This window comes from Achroia grisella, unplaced genomic scaffold (genome assembly GCF_030625045.1).
Source record: "Achroia grisella isolate CSIRO2021 unplaced genomic scaffold, CSIRO_AGI_Agris_v1 utg157, whole genome shotgun sequence".
In the NCBI taxonomy this organism is placed as follows: domain Eukaryota; kingdom Metazoa; phylum Arthropoda; class Insecta; order Lepidoptera; family Pyralidae; genus Achroia; species Achroia grisella.
In genome coordinates, this window is record NW_026712653.1 from 61830 (window position 1) to 81569 (window position 19740).

The 19740-nt window shown below is 41.0% G+C and overlaps 2 protein-coding genes across 2 annotated transcripts; one reads left to right on the top strand and one right to left on the bottom strand.

Moving 5' to 3' along the window:
- The first annotated feature begins 8608 nt into the window (after positions 1-8608).
- On the top strand, positions 8609-8941 carry LOC131841010 (uncharacterized). The gene has a single exon (XM_059189240.1). The coding sequence runs from the start codon at positions 8609-8611 to the stop codon at positions 8939-8941; it is 333 nt and encodes a 110-aa protein (XP_059045223.1).
- A 152-nt stretch (positions 8942-9093) lies between these two features.
- On the bottom strand, positions 9094-18904 carry LOC131840988 (brahma-associated protein of 60 kDa). Its single transcript, XM_059189207.1, has 8 exons — positions 18740-18904; positions 17060-17304; positions 15609-15865; positions 14986-15068; positions 14397-14525; positions 13846-14316; positions 11540-11650; positions 9094-9267 (listed from the first exon to the last, which is right to left on the bottom strand). The coding sequence occupies exons 1-8, from the start codon at positions 18878-18880 to the stop codon at positions 9094-9096; spliced, it is 1611 nt and encodes a 536-aa protein (XP_059045190.1). The 5' UTR covers positions 18881-18904.
- Positions 18905-19740: the final 836 nt, after the last annotated feature.

Genomic DNA, 19740 nt, shown 5'->3' on the forward strand with positions numbered 1-19740 from the left:
AGTGAAGTACTGACACCTTCCAAGTTTGTCTAAAACATCTGTTATATTAGGTATGGGGTATTTGTCATCAATCGTTTTCTCATTAACCTTTCTAAAGTCAACGACAAGACGCCACTTGACTTTCCCTGATGCATCCGCCTTTTTGGGTACTATCCAAATCGGTGAACACCATGCAGAGTCAGATGGTCTTATGATATTTTGTTCAAGCATCTTATGAATCTGGTCTCTAACCTCTTGTCGATGAACATATGGATATCTATAACTTTTTGTGTGTACTGGAACTTCATCTGTAGTTTTTATCTTATGTTTGATCTTGTTGGTGAATGTAAGTGGTTCGCCCTCAAGATAAAACACATCAGCATAGTTTGCACATAATTGTTGTAAATTAATTCTTTCTTCCTCATTTAAGTGATCTGTACGGAGGCGAGATAATACGTCTTTAGCACGATCAGATAAAGTTTCAGTATTTTCACATTCATGGTTAAATATTTCAGCTTCAATTGGTCGATCCATTGAAAAGACAATATCATTACGCGTAGTGTTACTTAACTCGACCCAAGCTCTATTATTAACTACTTTTGTTACGCAATCGGAAATTAAACAGTTACAAATAATTTGATTTTCAATTAGTACATCGCCATCCTTGGTATTTACTGGTAATCTAACTAATTTTGAAGAGTTTGCTGGTATAATCTCTTCATAGAGATTTACGTTACGTGAATCATACATCTGTATAGGTATTACGAGTGATTAGTAATTTATTTTTTAAATCAATATTTGAATCCCATATGTCAAGCAAATCAAAGCCTAATAATCCATCGAAATAATGGTGAAATTTGTATATGAAAAATTTTATATTATCATTTTCGTTAAATTCTGGGAAACAAGGCAAATTAATAGAGTAATCATTTTTACTGGTAGCATGTACATTTGTTACTTCAAATGGTTCGTAATTAAGAGGAATGTGACTGAAATACTTTTGTACAGCTTCTGGACTGATGAAAGATTGATTTGCTCCCGTATCAATTAAAAATTTAAGAGGTGGATTACTAATCTGAATATACCCTAATTGTCTTTGTATATGGAAATTTAACTCTATTTTGGTTTTTCTGATGTTATAGCTTCCTGAAAATTTGAATTGTCCTGCACATTTGATGCTTGTTCAACCTCTTCCACTACCGGCATATCGGTATTGAAATCTTGTTCGGTGTTAAAGTAATAATCATTATATTGGTCGTAATTATAACAGTTTTCATATTCGTATTCCGGATAATAATAAATGTCACTATAATTATCGGTATATGCGGGATAAAATTCGTTGAAGTTTGCTTCGCGTGTTTTAAAATAGTTACTAGGCGGCGGATTCCCGAATTTTCGCCAGTCATGTCCATGAGGAGGTAATACTTTAGGGACATACGTGCTAACACCACTCATTGGGCGCGGCGAGTTGTTAAAATTAAACTGTTGAGGCGGCTGCCTGTTAGGAAGTCGGAAGACGTTACTTTCAGGGTTATAGTTTGGTGGGGGTGCGCGCATAATTTGTTGAGTACGAGTGGGACCTCGTGGTGGTAATCCGTGTGGTGGTACATAATGTTTCCACCCTTGGTTTGGTTGCGGTTGAGTTGTAGATTGCCGTGTATTGAAACCCTGTTGTCTAGACGGTCCAGGCATATTGAAAGGAATGGATTTCGGTATAAAGTTATTTAGGGGTAAGTTATGCGAATTATGAGCTTGTTGCCAATCCCTTTTTTGTACGGTATTTTCATAGCGCTGTTGCATATATAAGGTATTGAGCTCCTCTTGAACAAATTCAAGGGCTCTTTCTATGGTTTCAGGGCGCATACAGCGTATCCTGTAACCCAAGGGGTCTTTTAAACCACGTAAGTACGCTTGAAGAGTAAGCTTTTTATAAAGCGCGCGTTTAGCCTCTATAGTTGTTTGAATTGATTCGTGAAGTGATATGTATGTCATTAAGGTGCTGTATAAATTTTGACAACGCTCGTAGAATTCCTGGGGGTGCTAGAACCTTGCGTCTGTACAGATAAGTCACTGTATAAAGCTGTTTCATCACGATGATCGGCGAAATTATTGATTAATGCACTCCTAATACCCTGCCAATTTTCTGGTAACCCGTTAGAATTAATAAGTCTAGCAGCTTGTCCCGAAATCTTATTTAAGATTCCGTTAATTAACGCTAAATTAGCTAGTTCATTGCCCGGTTCAGTATTACAGTGTGTTAAAACTAACTGGTCACAAATATTAATAAATCTTGTTAAAATATGTGGATTGCCGTCGAATTCCGGCACTAACCTAAGGGACTTATATATGGTATCGATATCGCTGCTATTCATTTCTATATGTAAATTTCTATGTTGGTCTAAAATATTAATTCTACTATTACTTGACTTACTACTACCTATCCTAATATTCCGTGATTCTCTAGGATGAAAAATCTTGGATACTTAAAATTACACACATAAAATAATATTAAAATATATTAAAGTATGGGAAGTAAGGACTGAGAAAGATTCTAAGTACTTACTGCATATTACTCGAACGTAGAGCAGGTACAGGCGGATCTTGATACACTTTCGAATTTTTGAATAACTCCACTGTAGAAATCCCGTAGAATTCGAATACTCAAATATATATATATATATTTTTATGAGTATCCTACCGACTGCGCCAATTATGGATTCTACAGCCGGAGGTTGTAAAAAAATCCAACCTTTTTCTTAACTTAAATTTATTAATATAAAATAATAATTACAATGCTTATAGTTCGATGTTAGAACAGAATATGATTGATTTATATAATTCTATAAAAATGAAATGTAACTATAGGCATGACGCGATATGGCGTGATGCTCATTGCTGATCAAGCATTTGGTGCCGCGTGCAATGTTTATTGGGGACAGTGCAAATGCAGCAGTCCTTCTATACTAGGCTTGCGTAACAACTTCAATAATGGTTGTTTACATAACATACCAATGGCCACTATAGCTACCTACCTACGTGTACAGACTCCGGATGTAAGGATGAACGTACTTAGTAAGTAAGCAGTAAGGATTGATTATTATAATAAACGTGACATTATCTATCGAGCTGAGTTTCTTGTCAGTTCTTCTCATCTCGAAACTAAATGGAAACAACAGTGGGAAGAATCCATAAAAATTGAAGGTAGGTAAATGGTTCAGAGAAATACAGCAAGAATTTAAACCGCCATGGTTCGTTCAAGGAAAATATGTGGAAAGAAAATTCTATTCAATTTTATGTCGTCTCAGAATTGGACATGGAAGATATAAAAAGCATTGGCATAGGATGAAAATGGTTTCGTTTCCTACATGTGACTTCTGTTGTGGCGACGAAGATCAATCATTAGAGCACTTGTTTTTTGTCTGTCAACATTTCGCACTCCCGCGATTAATATTTATTGATAAATTGATCAATATATATGATAAAAGGGAGATCCAGAATCTATTGAAGAACCAAGAAACTTACAAACCCATTTTTGAGTACGTCATGTGAACATTTCACCCGTGCGAAGCCGGGGCGAGTACATAGTTAGCTAAATTGGGTTAATACCTCCAAATACTTTTACGGAAATATTAACTACCAAATAATGTTACTAATAACGTATTATGTATTATTACGGAACATCGGTGTAATGTTACGAATATCGTAAAATTTATTATCAACACCAGGTACGTGCCATTATAAACAATGATAGCCAAAAATAATATTAAATGAAGTTAATCCCACACGAGAACCCGTGCTAAGTCGTGATAATGAGCGTTTATCTAACATAAACGGACGAATATAAATTTTATCGAACGTTGCTTAATAGGTAGCTAATACTCATCATAAAAGGATTAACTACTTCGATGACAAACTTAACACTTACACAGCAATACACCGCCCCAGGTCTTGTGCTGAAAAACAGCGTTGCAGCGCTCCAGCCGCTGCAGCATCATGCTGAGCACGGACTTATTCGGTAGATGCTTCGACAAACATACGCATGCACGCACACGTGCACACAAGTAATTTGTAATTTTATAACAAATGTAGGTAGGTACTTATTTTTTGGAATTTGTTGCAATGATTGAGTTTTTTTTGTTTGTTTAATGTGTGTTTAGTTTTTTTAACATCTACTGAATAAATATCATTTCATTTCATTTCACTTACCTACTGACAGATTTTTAGCGACTATGTCGGAGTTACTATTATTTATATTTATTATGTTCTTTGTAGCGGCAGGCAAGGAGGAGATGAAGTGATGAGTCCAGATTGTGGCTATGTACATATTTATAACTAGCTGTTACCGCGACTTTGCCCGCGTGGAAAATAATTTTATTTTTCTAAAATAAAAGTAGCCTAAATGACTCCTTATGACATCAGCTACCTGCCAAAAAAAGTCTCGTAAAAATCGGTCCGACAGACAGACGGACAAAAATTGTAAAAAAACTATTTTGGTGTATGTGCCGTATTTACATTCATATGCATGTAGTAAAGACCGATTATTTCAATATTACAAACACACCAATTTTATTTATATGTATAGATGTAGAAGTATTTTCAATGGTCTATGTATGTACAAGAAAGTGATTCAATCTCGAATCGACAGGCCCGATATATTATTGTTCTGTCGTAACTAGGCAACAGTGTTGCCACGCGATAATAGTGAATTGTTCACAGATTATTCTTAAAGTCTGTGTAGGTACAGGTTAACTGATTTTATAATGTTTGTACTGTATGTAAATTTTTTTATTTATTTATTTATTTTAAGAAAACAGATGTACCAATTCACTGAAGAAACGACAACATTCACGGAAATAGAAAACTGGGTTTCGAACATCGACGCCCTCCACCGAGTTTACATAATTCCAAAAAATAAATGCTATGACGTTACCCACTTCCCATTTGTCTAATAAAATTTACAATATATTTAAATTTACCAAAACAAATAAACTTAACTTACAAACAAAAAGAAAGAAAAAAAAATACAATAACAAAAAGAGCCTATGCCTGCAATTGATATGTATATATTAAAAAGCTAATTTGCGTTTCAAATTTAATATGGCCGTTCCCGCCATTTTACAATACAGACTCTATCAGCTGCACAGAGTACTTACGTTACAAACTTCATAGACTATATATTTTTTTATAGATGATAATGGAATGGTGCACCCGTCTGCGCTATCGGTTTATGCTGGCGGTTTATGCGGGCACCAGTGGAGAATGATAAGATGAACATGAGATCAGGTTAGCCTATCTTGACAAATTCACCAAGAATTTGTCACGATGGTTTCCAGGGGGAACCGCGAGGTCCACCTAATATGGTACATTGCTAGTAATGGGTCATGTAAGGAGCACTAATTATGACGGACGACTGAGGCTTTGAAGCCGGCTACCGCAAGGGAAACCCCAAGTAGCGCCCGTGACTTGTGACACGGGTGTAGGTTTAAAAGGCCCTTTTAGAATGCATTAACACTCACCTTCACTATTTGCAGCTTCCCCCCAGGCCCAACTAAGACCGGGATAAACCCATTGCCAATATAATTCACTTTAATATCCAAAACAAAACTGGCACGCTCTGCGCTCGTCGACTGAATGCCGCGGCTCACGCAACGAAAGAGGATTATTCAACTACCGACCTCCGTATTTATAGACCAAAGTCAGTGTAGTAGGTTGGTCTATAAATACTAGATGGCGCTATTTACAATATTCGCAATAATCATTACATTGGGTACTTCATTAGTACTAAAAACAAACTACCTTTTTTACTATATTTTTAAAATATCGGATTTTCTCTACAATAATGATGTGAATTCTAACAGTCATGAGTCCACATTACTAACAATCCCCACCCCCGCCTAATAGACTATATTTACACTATATGACTATATCTTAAATATAGATTATATCAAAGACTGTATATACTGCATGTTATAACGAGGTCGCGTAGGATTAGGTTAGGATTACTTTTAATTTAGGACGGCCGGACAGCGGTAATCTGTTTTTTTTTTATACAACTATGGTGGCATACAGGCATATGGCCCATCTCGTGGTAAATGGTTACCGTAGCCTATGGACGCCTGAACCACGCGTTTTTTTGTTTTCATCCGCTATGCTGACACTTAAGAAACCTTAACATACCCTTCTTAAAAAACTTGTGTGTGTTCTCTGTGTTCCCCTTTGAAGGATGATCGGATGAGATATGGCAGTTAAATTACAGGGCAAGGAGTCATAACATTTGTCTGCAGGATTGACAACGTACGAGAGGCGCCACGAGCGAGTTATTTTATATGAAATTTTTAATAACACCACATAATACTTACCTTTATGTAGCAGTCGCGTGCGTAGGTCTACCAGTACTAATACATCATCCATACATATAAATAAAATTGAAGTGTCTGTTTGTAATATTGAAATAACTGTTTTTTACTACATGCATATAAATATAAATACCGTACATACACCTAAATAATTTTTTTTTAAATATTTTGTCTGTCTGTCTGTTGGTTCCGGCTATCTCTGAACTGTCTGAACCCATTTTGACGGGACTTTTTTTGGCAGGTAAAAAGTTTTATTTTGGTGTATGTACCGTATTTATATTCATATGCATGTAATAAATCGGCTATTTCAATATCACAAACAGGTAGTCCAATTTTACTTATATGTGTAGATATATAGATAATCGTTACAGACTAGCAAATATACAAAATATGTACAACAAATGTATTATATATTATATTATCTGTGGTATTATACTTTAAGGACTAACATATACAAATAGAAAAATAATAACATTACCTTTGTGGTTACCATCCCCACTATGGCAAAATGAGGCCGTTCAAGTATTACGTAAGCAGATTATTACAATATACCCCCTCCCCTCCCCCATTCTCCTTGTCAGCAAAAGTAGAGCTTTTAGCCCCTTCCCATGCTTACGTAAACATTTTTCAATTAATGTATTATTATTTTAGCCCAGACAATGTGAGGGTTGCCTTTCGTGTAAACGAGTAAATAACTATCGATGACGTAATCGTCATTTAGACTCCCCTACCCCCCCCGTGTCATTCAAAATAAGCGAAGTAAAGATCCCAGTAGTGCTTACGTAGCACTTGAACAGTGTCTATGCCGCGGCAGCGTAGGTAGACGGCTCGTTTATGACGGCCGGGGTCAGGTGGCCCCGGGGCCGGAAGCAGTCGCCGAGCACCGCGTGCGGGGTCAGGTGGCCCCGGGGCCGGAAGCAGTCGCCGAGCACCGCGTGCGGGGTCAGGTGGCCCCGGGGCCGGAAGCAGTCGCCGAGCACCGCGTGCGGGGTCAGGTGGCCCCGGGGCCGGAAGCAGTCGCCGAGCACCGCGTGCGGGGTCAGGTGGCCCCGGGGCCGGAAGCAGTCGCCGAGCACCGCGTGCGGGGTCAGGTGGCCCCGGGGCCGGAAGCAGTCGCCGAGCACCGCGTGCGGGGTCAGGTGGCCCCGGGGCCGGAAGCAGTCGCCGAGCACCGCGTGCGGGGTCAGGTGGCCCCGGGGCCGGAAGCAGTCGCCGAGCACCGCGTGCGGGGTCAGGTGGCCCCGGGGCCGGAAGCAGTCGCCGAGCACCGCGTGCGGGGTCAGGTGGCCCCGGGGCCGGAAGCAGTCGCCGAGCACCGCGTGCGGGGTCAGGTGGCCCCGGGGCCGGAAGCAGTCGCCGAGCACCGCGTGCGGGGTCAGGTGGCCCCGGGGCCGGAAGCAGTCGCCGAGCACCGCGTGCGGGGTCAGGTGGTCCCGGGGCCGGAAGCAGTCGCCGAGCACCGCGTGCGGGGTCAGGTGGCCCCGGGGCCGGAAGCAGTCGCCGAGCACCGCGTGCGGGGTCAGGTGGTCCCGGGGCCGGAAGCAGTCGCCGAGCACCGCGTGCGGGGTCAGGTGGCCCCGGGGCCGGAAGCAGTCGCCGAGCACCGCGTGCGGGGTCAGGTGGTCCCGGGGCCGGAAGCAGTCGCCGAGCACCGCGTGCGGGGTCAGGTGGCCCCGGGGCCGGAAGCAGTCGCCGAGCACCGCGTGCGGGGTCAGGTGGTCCCGGGGCCGGAAGCAGTCGCCGAGCACCGCGTGCGGGGTCAGGTGGCCCCGGGGCCGGAAGCAGTCGCCGAGCACCGCGTGCGGGGTCAGGTGGTCCCGGGGCCGGAAGCAGTCGCCGAGCACCGCGTGCGGGGTCAGGTGGTCCCGGGGCCGGAAGCAGTCGCCGAGCACCGCGTGCGGGGTCAGGTGGCCCCGGGGCCGGAAGCAGTCGCCGAGCACCGCGTGCGGGGTCAGGTGGCCCCGGGGCCGGAAGCAGTCGCCGACGGCGAGAAGCACCGCGTGCGGGGTGCATACGGTGCTTCCCGACGAGTTATTATTGTCGATTGCAATTTAAATTTTTAGACAGTACAAACGAAATAACAACTTCTGTATGAGGTAATCGTTTTTGGTAAGGGTTAATATGTAGTAAAAAATCAAAAGTTACAAATATCATTTTATTATCTTATTATATAAAATACAATAATAGTTTTAGTAAGTATACAAATATGGGCGGGAGGGGACAGGAAAAAAGAGGGAGGGGATTGGAAAGAGGGTTGTGAAGGTAGATGGGAGATGGGGCGGGGCGGGGCGGGTGGGGCGGGGTGGGGCTCTAGAGGCGCGCGAGGTGGTGCGCGGAGAGCGCGAGGTCGAGGTCGCGGCGGCGCGCGGCGAGGCGCGCGTGCAGGTAGCGCGACACGCCCTCGGCCGCCCAGCCCTGCGAGGGGCGGGGCGGGGCGGGTGGGGCGGGGTGGGGCTCTAGAGGCGCGCGAGGTGGTGCGCGGAGAGCGCGAGGTCGAGGTCGCGGCGGCGCGCGGCGAGGCGCGCGTGCAGGTAGCGCGACACGCCCTCGGCCGCCCAGCCCTGCGAGGGGCGGGGCGGGGCGGGTGGGGCGGGGTGGGGCTCTAGAGGCGCGCGAGGTGGTGCGCGGAGAGCGCGAGGTCGAGGTCGCGGCGGCGCGCGGCGAGGCGCGCGTGCAGGTAGCGCGACACGCCCTCGGCCGCCCAGCCCTGCGAGGGGCGGGGCGGGGCGGGGCGGGGCGGGTGGGGCGGGGTGGGGCTCTAGAGGCGCGCGAGGTGGTGCGCGGAGAGCGCGAGGTCGAGGTCGCGGCGGCGCGCGGCGAGGCGCGCGTGCAGGTAGCGCGACACGCCCTCGGCCGCCCAGCCCTGCGAGTACAGCGCGGCGCGACGCTCCTCCTCGGGGGCTCCCGCGGCAGTGGCGCCGCCCCCCATCGTCTGCGACACACGCACCACACGTCAATACACGCACCGGCACCCGTCCCGGACGTCGGCGGATTCGATTCGTACCCGTGACTACTCAAATGGAAATTCGAGAACCACCGGCCGCCCGCGACGTCGTCCGAGCAAGTGAGGGAACCCGCGACTAGTTACGTGACGTTACCGATTTCCTCCCGGTCCAAAAATTCTAAGGTGATTAAGATAGTTGAGTTTTATGATGCCTAGTCATCAGCTTCGGTTCCGAGAGCAAGTTGAGGACCGAAGCCTTCGCAAATACATCAACACTTTCGTAAAAAAAAACTGTAATTTCTTCCCGATTCAAATTGGATATATCAACGCCAAGAACCTCGAGATTTGGCTTAATATCAAGGAGAGTATCTTAAAACTGAGAAGACACGATAGATGGAGTCTTTTTAGCGGTAAACGCGCATACTTGTGTCATCTTAGGGTTGAATTGGACACAATTTTGCTGACCCCAAAACAAAACTTGACGGAGTGAAATCTTGATTTCAGACACACGTTTATTCCGGTACTCTATAACTTTTGCATGCGATATATTAGCATGGCCAATATACAAGGTATCTCCGGTACTATCATCCTCATAGCAATTAATGTTGTTGATTGCCAACATGTCATTGATATGCAGAAGGACCAGAGTCGGAGATAGCACACAGCCTTGTGGAACACCAGCATTCACAGAAAATGGTTCAGAGCAAGTACGATTGACAACGATCTTTATGCTCCGATCAGCGAGAAAGCTGGCGACTCATCTGCGTAACTTCGCAGGCAACCCAAAGGATGGTAATTTTGAAAGAAGAGCATTATGCCAAACCCGATCAAATGCTTTCGCAATATACAGACTAAAGGATAGGGCCTCCTCTTTACTCTCAATTGCCTCTGTCCATCGTTCTATGTTGAATAAACAAGGACCAGGCCAACCAAGGATATTACGAATCGTATGGAAGAAAACATCGACGAACGAGTGTGTTTTTAAAAATCCTACGCAGTCTATTCGTAAGCGTTTCAGAGCAAACATACCCAAATCAACGTCACAGGGGATTTTAAAGAAAGATTTCACCCATCACCTATACAAATTTCAGTTAGTAGAGAAATTAAAAGATACTGACGTTACTATTAATTTACTACTTATTTACGAAATTAAACGAATGTTACAAAAAGCAAAATTGTAGCTACTGGAATAGCGGAATCCCACAATGTATCCATTAAAGGGCGTTACATAGCCCTAAAGTCACAATGTGGGTCACGGCTATATTAGCGCATGGCATAATTAGGCCCCTAGTTTTTTACACCAGAGTTGCAGAATTTTGCAGACTTCAATACCCGCACTTGGTTTTAACAGGATGGCGCAACTGCCCATGCCTCTAACACCGGTATGTCCGTCATCCGTCAACCATTCCCTAACAAATGATTCGAAGAGAAGACGTCCCCTGGTCACCACGAAATCTGGATTTCAGTCCAATAGACTTTTATATGGAGTTACTTTAAGGCTAAGGTCTACGTAACAAACGTGCGGTCAATTGATTAACTTATCCGACGAAAAATATCAAGCATTAGAGTTTACTTGGATCGAAAATTTTGGTCAATTCAAGAACGAAACGGAGCACATTTGGATGGAGTGAGTTTTCAAAAAATAATTCCCCTTTTATGTAGATTACCACGAAATAAAAAAAAACAAATTATATAGTTTTATTTTTTGGTTAAGAAAGCTTTATAAGTAACGGAACGTGAGAGAGGTAAAGGACGTCCTCCAGCTGCCTAGTAGACCAGCATGAAAAATCTCATTGCGAGGTAAAAATTGCCCGACCCAACAACCCAAGACAGACAGTACTACGCCGCAAAATTAGGAGAGCCGACTCCCTATAAAGTAAGATAGTGCAAAGAAGATATAGTTTTATTCTTATTATTTGTTCTGTTCAAAGGACTTGATTTATGGGACATGGGACACCTTGTACTTCAGCTGATAGGACGAATATGTAAAAATATTCAGTGATTTCCTCTCACTCAAAAATTTGTGAAGTGTTAGTTTATATACTATCTTAATAACCTTAGATATATCAAAACCTATAGCCTATAGCTTATACACTATCAAGTTAAATGTTCGTTTTATTTTAATAGATTATTAAGATGTTCATGGCGGGCATAGATGAGGCAATACGAATTTAGGAGACGCTATTAAGTTGTTTTGTTTAAACGATTTTCTATGGTAGTGGAGTGGTAGTTTGTAATGATAAATTAAATATAAACGTACCTTGAGATCTCGCGACTGGCTGACAAGCCACTTCTGAATGAACTGTTGTGGGTCCTTACTGAAGCTTAAGAAAAATTCGCGGTTGGTCTTCAGTTGGTTTATTGTGTCCACCTGGAATTGGTAGGAGCAAACATTAAGCAAATGTTGATTAACACATATGGAACCAATCGTCAATGTAGATATATTCTATGGCATAATTTTAAATACAATAAGTCGTTGACAAGACAAAAAATCCCCAATTTAGTTTACCCATTAATTGCTTCAATGTAAAATCGAAAAACCCCCATCCAGAAAATAATATCTTTAATCTCAAACACAACATAGGACTACATCAACACAATAAGGTTTATAATAAATATATAACAAGCAATTTACTAAAAAACACAAACGATATTTTTATTACTAGCTCTTGAAAAGAGTCATGAGGATAATGTGATGACTTTAGCAAAGCTTTTGATGTCGTCATGCAGAATATACTTATTAATAAATTAGAACACGCCGATATCTCTGACTATTCGTTAAGATATTGTGAATCCTACCTAAGAAATAGTTCTCAACTCATTATGGACTTAAGTCCAAATCTAAAGTGGTCCTTACAGGCGTTCCGCAAGGTTCCCATCTGGAACCTTAGATCTTTTTATTGTATAGTATGTTGTATGACTTCGTGAATGCATTATGTTATAATATAAACTTTAAGCTGACGTTATTAAAATCTATAGAGTCATCATATCGGTGGACGATATCCGATAACTTCAAAACGATATTAAGGCTATCTCTGATTTGTGTGTTCGCAATAATACGTTCTAAATGTATCCAAATGTGCACAAATCAAATTTCGGGATAAAGGAAGCAATATATGATTTCTATATTAATGGTGTTTGGCTAAAAGAAGTCTCAAAGTTGTATGATTTGTTATGGGAGTAGACAACAAATTAGATTTTCGTTCAAATATAAGCGCAATGGTAATTACAGGTATTAAATTTTAAATAAGTTTTATTGTAAGACAAAATATACGACTGCTTTTTATTAGTTTTGTGGAATATCTTCGACTGAATCTGAAGTATGAAATATACAAGAGTATAAAAAAAACATGCTTAGCCATCTTGTTTTTTTGGATAAACATCTTTTTTATGTATGATATATGTAATTCTAGAGTCAAATACTATGGAATTATTACCCTTCCAAGGCGTCGGAAACATTGAATTTCATGTATTTAAACCTCTATGCTACAATATACTTTGCGGGTATTTTTAAAGTTTTCCACAATAGATGGAATACAGTTCCATCTAGTTTCAAAGCGAGCTGATGCTAGACATAGTGAATAATTTTTTTTTCAAATATAAACAGTTACTTCACAATACATTTATGAAAATATTATGTATACACGGAAGAACTTAGAGAGTTTTAAAAAACTCAAAGACTGTACAAGTAGAAACTTACGCAATATAAATAAGCTTATTTTACCTTAATGCCGTCTGCACAAAATCAGTAATTCATTCTATGGTAATTGCATAAGATTTTATAATAAACTGCCAGAATTTGCTTTAAATCTGACAGAGAGGCAATTCAAATCTTATATTAAACAATTTTTATGTAAGAAAGCCTATTACAGGATAGACGAATTCATAGATGACAACATATCAAGTAAATAATTAGTTTATTAGCATACAACGTTATAATTTTATTTTCTCATTGCTTTCTTGATTTAATTGATTGATTTTAGAAATATGAAAGAGTAGCGGTTTTTGTATTAATTGCCGCATGCATTCTTATGTAAAATGTGAATACTATAACTATCAGATGGCAATTGTGAGTAGCTTTGACGTGGTCTAGTGTTTTGAGTAGTCATGCTCACTAAAATGTCCAGACTTGTGGCGGCGTGGTGGGCCGGGTCATTGGGCTCCCTAAAATATGGTCGAGTGCAGTGATGGCTGGCTCATCCGTCATACTCGTGAACGGGTGCCGCTTGTAGGGACTGGTCTGCTCTAATCACCATGACTGATTTCCTCTTATTAATTGGTTATGTATTCAATATTTTTTCTTTTTGAGTATTTAATTGAATTAGTGCTAATTGGTGGTTTGTATTCACACACTTAAACTTAAAAATGTAAAGTAACAATAAAATTATTTAAAAGAGCAACACGCAAGTTTCTTGCTCGTTCTTCTTGTGATGAGACAGCTTTCCGAACGAGCGGTAGATTAAAAAAAATGTAATGACTATTCAAAAGAGCTTCAATGTAAGTTTATTTGAATAAATGATTTTCTATTCTATTCTATTCTAATTAGATCACCCGAGGTGCACGTACCGTCTCGTGTATCTTGGAGTCGAGCCCCTGGATCTCCTGCTGGTTGGCGGTGCTGAGCAGGAAGTTGTTCATCTGCGTCTTGAGCGTGTCGTCGACCTCGACGTCGATGTCGTAGCAGGCGGTCTGCTTGGCGTCGTGGGGCGGCTCGACGGCGATCACGTGGTTGATGACGATGGGGTCGGGCGCGTGCAGCAGCGGCGCCAGGCGGCCCGGCACCTCGGCCAGCTTGAGGCGCGGCGCGCCGAAGATCTGCTCGAGGTACTTGTCGCAGGCCACGTGCTCGCGCTCGTGCGGGTCCTGCAGGCGGTGCGTCTTCACGTACTGCCACAGCGCGTTCACGATCACGGGCCGCGTCTGCGTGTGCACGCCCAGCAGCCGCGCCAGCCGCTGGTCCAGCTTGAACTGCAGCGGCTGGTAGTCCAGCAGCAGCAGGATCGTGCACCGCACGTTCTTGTACCCGGGCCGCTTCACCTGCGACCGCCGCACGGTTACTTCTCCTCCTCCTCTACGCGCTCGCGGCTCGCAGCGTCACTACTATACTAAAGTTATACCTGAAAGCCGTCGGTCTCCTGCGTGGTGAGCGTGCGGTGCCACTCCACCAGGTGGTTGTCGGGTCCGTACAACTCTTTATCCAACTCTATCACCAGGGACTTGAAGAACGATGAAAATTTGCGCTTCACCTGCAACATTAGACGACGACAATCTAAATAATATTAAAATTACATATCTTTTTATACAATATACAAACTCACTTGAGGTGAAATGAAATGATAACTAGCAAATTTTGTAATTGCTGTGGTAAATAAACTCTATATACAGATTATTTACATTAAAAATTAAGTTTTCTTATACATAAACAAAATGTACATTAATATTTATTTATTTGAGTGATAATCTTCGTAGAAATCAGATATTTTGAAAGTAGAACAATCTAAATTATTTCTATTTATTCAAAGAGAAACACAATTTTCTTGTTCTTTCTTCTCATGAAGAGTTTGTTTTCCATCGGTAAAATCAAAATAAATATAATATATACCATACAATAGTGCTTATATTAAGTTTATTACAGTAAGAATTATTTTTATTATTTCGAAATTTTCCAACTTATATACTATGTAATTTTTGTATACAATCATATACCTTATTAGGATCGTTTTTAGAATCATCAAGCAGCCGACCCTCAACACGCAACTCCCATGACGCTACGGCATTCTCCCCTTGTCCTAAAAAAAAAAAAAACATGTATGAAAGATATCTTTATATATAAATAAAATTGGAGTGTCTGTTTGTAATATTGAAATAACCGTTTTTACGATACAAGCGACTTCGTCTGTGTGGAATTTGACTTTATTTTTCTAAAATAAAAGTAGCCTAAGTTACTCCTTGTTACGTTAGCTACCTGCTAATAAAGGTCCCGGCAAAATGGGTCCAGTCATTTCAGAGATTTGCCGGAACAAACGGACAGACAGACAAATTGTAAAAAATGTTATTTTGGTGTATGTACCGTATTTATATTCATATGCTTGTAGCAAAAAAACGATTATTTCAATATTACAAACAGACACTCTAATTTTATTTATATGTATACATAAATATTTATAGAAAATAACAATGAGTAGTGGCAGTCATGTATTTCCTTTGTCACTACACTTGGAATGATTCAGTCAAGAAGAACGGACACTCTGAACAAGTAACAATCAGAGAGAGAGAGCGGGGCTACATGGACGGCCGGGTGAGGGTGTGGGGGGTGTGGGGGGTGCTACCTGGATAGAAGGTGTTGCTGATGAATATGCGCAGCTTCCGCTTCTGCTTCATGGGCCGCTTGAGCGCCTCCTGTATGTCGAGTCGCTTGCGCATGATGGTGGCGTCCAGCTTGCGCTCGAAGGCCAGCAGGTCCATGTAGGCCTGCGACTCGGGCACCAGGTCGCGCACCTTCTGCGGCAGGATCTTGTCGGCCAGACGCTTCTTCCGCTTGGAGGCCGGGCCTCCGCCCCCCGCACCGCCCGCACCGTACGCCTCACTGCACGCACCATCCGATACACAATACACAAATATATTAGCTAGAATATAATTAAAAAATTGAGACTAAAAGTGGATTGATATGAGTACATAAAAATATAATTGTATAAAAAAATTAATAGAAATGGAATCAGATGAACTTATACTTAATATACAATCATTTTTTATAGTAACACGGTAGTAGTAAAGCATATGACTTATCTGAAGGTATGAGCTATAGTAATATAGTTTGGAATAATAAATGAATGTATTTATAACATTGTTTAATTAATTGTCATCTAAAAAACTTGTTAATACAATGTTTTCTTTTAAATTAAAAAATAAGAGAACCTATCCGGTTCAAGCTAGAGAGAATTGCTAGAGAAATTCTGCGAGATAGATAAGATTTGGAATGGGGATTATAGCTCTGTTGTATGCAGTTCTATTACTTGTGAATTGAGTTTAATTTATACTAATTGAAAATATATATTAAAAAATAGTAGGAATTTGACACAGTAGTCATATAAAGTATGTTTTTGAAGGGGAATTTGGACAGAGTGATCGATACAGATATACATATTAACGAGTGATGATTTATATTTGAGATTGTGGGCTAAAAAATGATGTTAGGTAAAGCTAACTCGGAGGAATCACATTAAGGCAAAGAGACCAAATTAATAATAAGTTGTCTCAAATGAACTGGTTAATAGGTAGAGATTCTGTTTAAGTTTTGAAAACAAAATAATTATATACAAATACATCATCAAATTAGTATGGAGTTACAGAGTTGAATTATGGGGCTTTGCTTCCCAATTGAGTATTGAAATTCTACAGAGATTCCAAAATAATGCTTTAAAAATTATCACAAATGCACTATGGTTTACAAGGAGTAATGAAGTGCACAAGTATCGCGAGATACCAACTATTAAGGATGAAATCAGTCGATTGTGTGAAATTTACAGGCGTGGACTCGAATACCATGCGAACAAATTAGTCCTAAAGCTCCTAGATACCAGGGATTACGTATTCCGCTTGAAGAGGGAACGTCTGGCCAAAATATAAGTACTTATATAAAATAAAATGAATTCACATCACAAATAAAAACGACATATCACAAAAAAAAAAAATGCAATACATTTGATTATAGCTTAAGGCTGATAGCAGACGGTAAGAGAAAAGGGATAAAAAGGTGAAGGTGGCGTGTTGCGATACTGACGGGTTGTAGAGCGCGGGCTTGTGCTGCGGCGGCATGGGGCTGCGCGCGTCCGGGCGCTTGCCGGCCGACGGCGGGGCGCCCCCCCGCGGCGGGGCCGCGCCCCCCGCCGCCCCCGCCGCCGCCCCCACCGCCCCCGCCCCCGCCGCCCCCATCGCCCCCGCCGCCCCCGCCGGCCCCGCGCCCGGGCCGGGCCCCGCCGCGCGCGCCGCCCCGCCCGCCGCCGCCGGGGCGAACCCGCTGCGGGGCTACATCGGAAATTATAAAACATTACAATACATTAATCATTTTACATATCACTTGTCATATTAAATTATCCTATGCCGATTAGTAATCTTCGCCAGTAGTTCGAATTCAAATTCGAAGTATCTTTATTCCTGTAAGTCTATTACGGACTCTTATGATATGTTATATCATGATAAGAAGAACTGACCAGAAATTCAGCTCATATTCTTTTCAAATAAATGTTGTACATGTTTAAATACGCTTTTAAATACAGATCTGATGCCTCATACCCCATAATTTCACTCTCTAATCTCACCGTTCCATCAAAACATAGCCAAAGACACTATGTTTTAATTAAACAGACATTAAGGAAAAATTTTAATTATGATGTAAAAAAATTGACGTAACTGCTTTAGAAGTGTCAGATTAAAAAAAAAGTACAACAAATGTGTAAAAGTGAACTTTGAAAAGAAAAGTGCTTAAATATCATAATAAATTATTTTCAGACAAAACAATCTATAATATAGGTCTATTTAAATAAAGTAACCTTTTCATTTATTTTATTTGATAACAGACCTGTACCTACATAACCTGTGGTAGCTATCTACAAACATATATTAATACTGTGAATACATACAGTATTATTGAGCCCTAAACTAAACTTGACAACTTGCACTATGAAATCCAAAATATCTTTATTCATGTATTATCAGTCTATTACAGACTCTTATGATATGTCAAATCTACCATCAGTTCGGAATGATTTTGAGATGAGAAAAACTAACAAGAAACTCAGCTCATATTTTTTTAAGGAATGTTATACATGTTTACAATAATACAGATTCATTTAAATTCAAATTTGGGAGAATAGAGTGACCATCAGCATATGCAAAAGCTATTGCAAAAAACAAAAAATCTAATCAGTGTTCAAAACCTGAACAAGCAGCACCCATTCATGAGTATGACGGATGAGCCAGCCATCATTGCACTTAACCATATTAGAGGGAGCACATCGGCCCACCACGCCGCCACAAATTTGAACTGTATAGCGAGCATGACTGTTTCAAGTTACTCCACTATGTCATTTATATTATTTACAACATAAACTGTACCAATTTTCACCCAATACAATATTTAATTTATATTATTTAAATTACAATATGTCATTACTAAATTTACAATAAGTTGCATTAGTGCTATGAGGTCCAAACATGTATATACAGTAAAAACATGTTTTTGCAAGTACATACATGACACACAAAAGAAAATGTTTAAATTAGTGGATATTCCTGATGTACAAAGCTTGGCCTGGAGTGCATATAGTTTAAAACTAATAATTGGTACTTTTACTAATTTAAAAGGTTGTGTGTTGTCGATATTTACGTACACGAGTCCATAAAATAACAAACTTATTACAATGAAACGAGACAGTCGCTACATGTCTTGATTTACACTTACCGGGAAATTAGGTCCTGGGTAAGGTCTCTGTTGCATGGGAGATCCTTGGGGCTGTGCTGGGCCGGCGTAGCGTTGTTGTTGCTGCATAGCACCAGGAGGAGGTGCAGCGTTTGGGCCACCGGCTGGGAATCGTTGAGCCATCTCACATTTATTTTACTTATATATTACTAATTGTAAGGTGCCTTAATTATTATTTTTTACTAATATTATAATACATAATACTTTTACAAATTTTCACTAGACAAACATCGACAGGTCGACACACAAACCAATCATACAGACGCTTCAGACTTACTCAGTCATCCATCAGTCACTTCAGTCAGGCAGTCAACGTCAATTTCTTTTTTTTTCTCTAAGTCAACGTCAATTTCATGAAACGTCAATGTCATATTTTTAATGTTTATACTTAAGACGAAAGGCGAAGGAAACTGTACGCTACGTCTAATTTGACAGTGATAGTATATTTTAAGCTATTTTGACATATTGTCAATGGGTCCCGCGATCCATCCAGAATTTATTGAAGAACCTAGAAACTTACAAATGTATATTTGAGTACTTAATGTCAATGTTTGAAGAGATATGAATTGTAAAAACAATAATATGAAGAAAATATACATATGAGAATACTACCAAAGACAAGGGCTGTATGGGCTGAGCCCTTTTGTCTCTCCCTGAGACGCTAAAACATTGCCCAAAAATATCGTAACGGATTTGCCCAAGGTATAATGGGAATGAAAATGGAATGGTGTACCTGCACCTGCACTAACGGTATGACGGTAACACTAAGCCGACGAGGCATCAATAGAAAATGATAACGAAATTATCGGGAAATAATCACGATGGTTTCGAGGGAGAACCGCTTGGTCGTTGTTCGTGGTCGTTCATACTTGGTACAATATTATCCGTATTGAGGTTACTATTTCACGTTTATATACTACCACAGATAATATAATATTACATAATACTACCCATCTTTAACTCTATGGTACCTACTTAGTTTT

Excerpts from the sequence above, each read along its gene's own strand:
- LOC131841010 (XM_059189240.1), top strand. The coding sequence starts at position 8,609 with ATGGGGCGGGGCGGGGCGGGTGGGGCGGGGTGGGGCTCTAGAGGCGCG.
- LOC131840988 (XM_059189207.1), bottom strand. The coding sequence starts at position 18,880 with ATGGCTCAACGATTCCCAGCCGGTGGCCCAAACGCTGCACCTCCTCCT. Across the intron at positions 14,526-14,985 it reads CTAAAAACGATCCTAATAAG|GTGAAGCGCAAATTTTCATC; the intron begins GTATATGATTGT and ends CTAATGTTGCAG. Across the intron at positions 14,317-14,396 it reads AGGAGACCGACGGCTTTCAG|GTGAAGCGGCCCGGGTACAA; the intron begins GTATAACTTTAG and ends CGGCGGTCGCAG.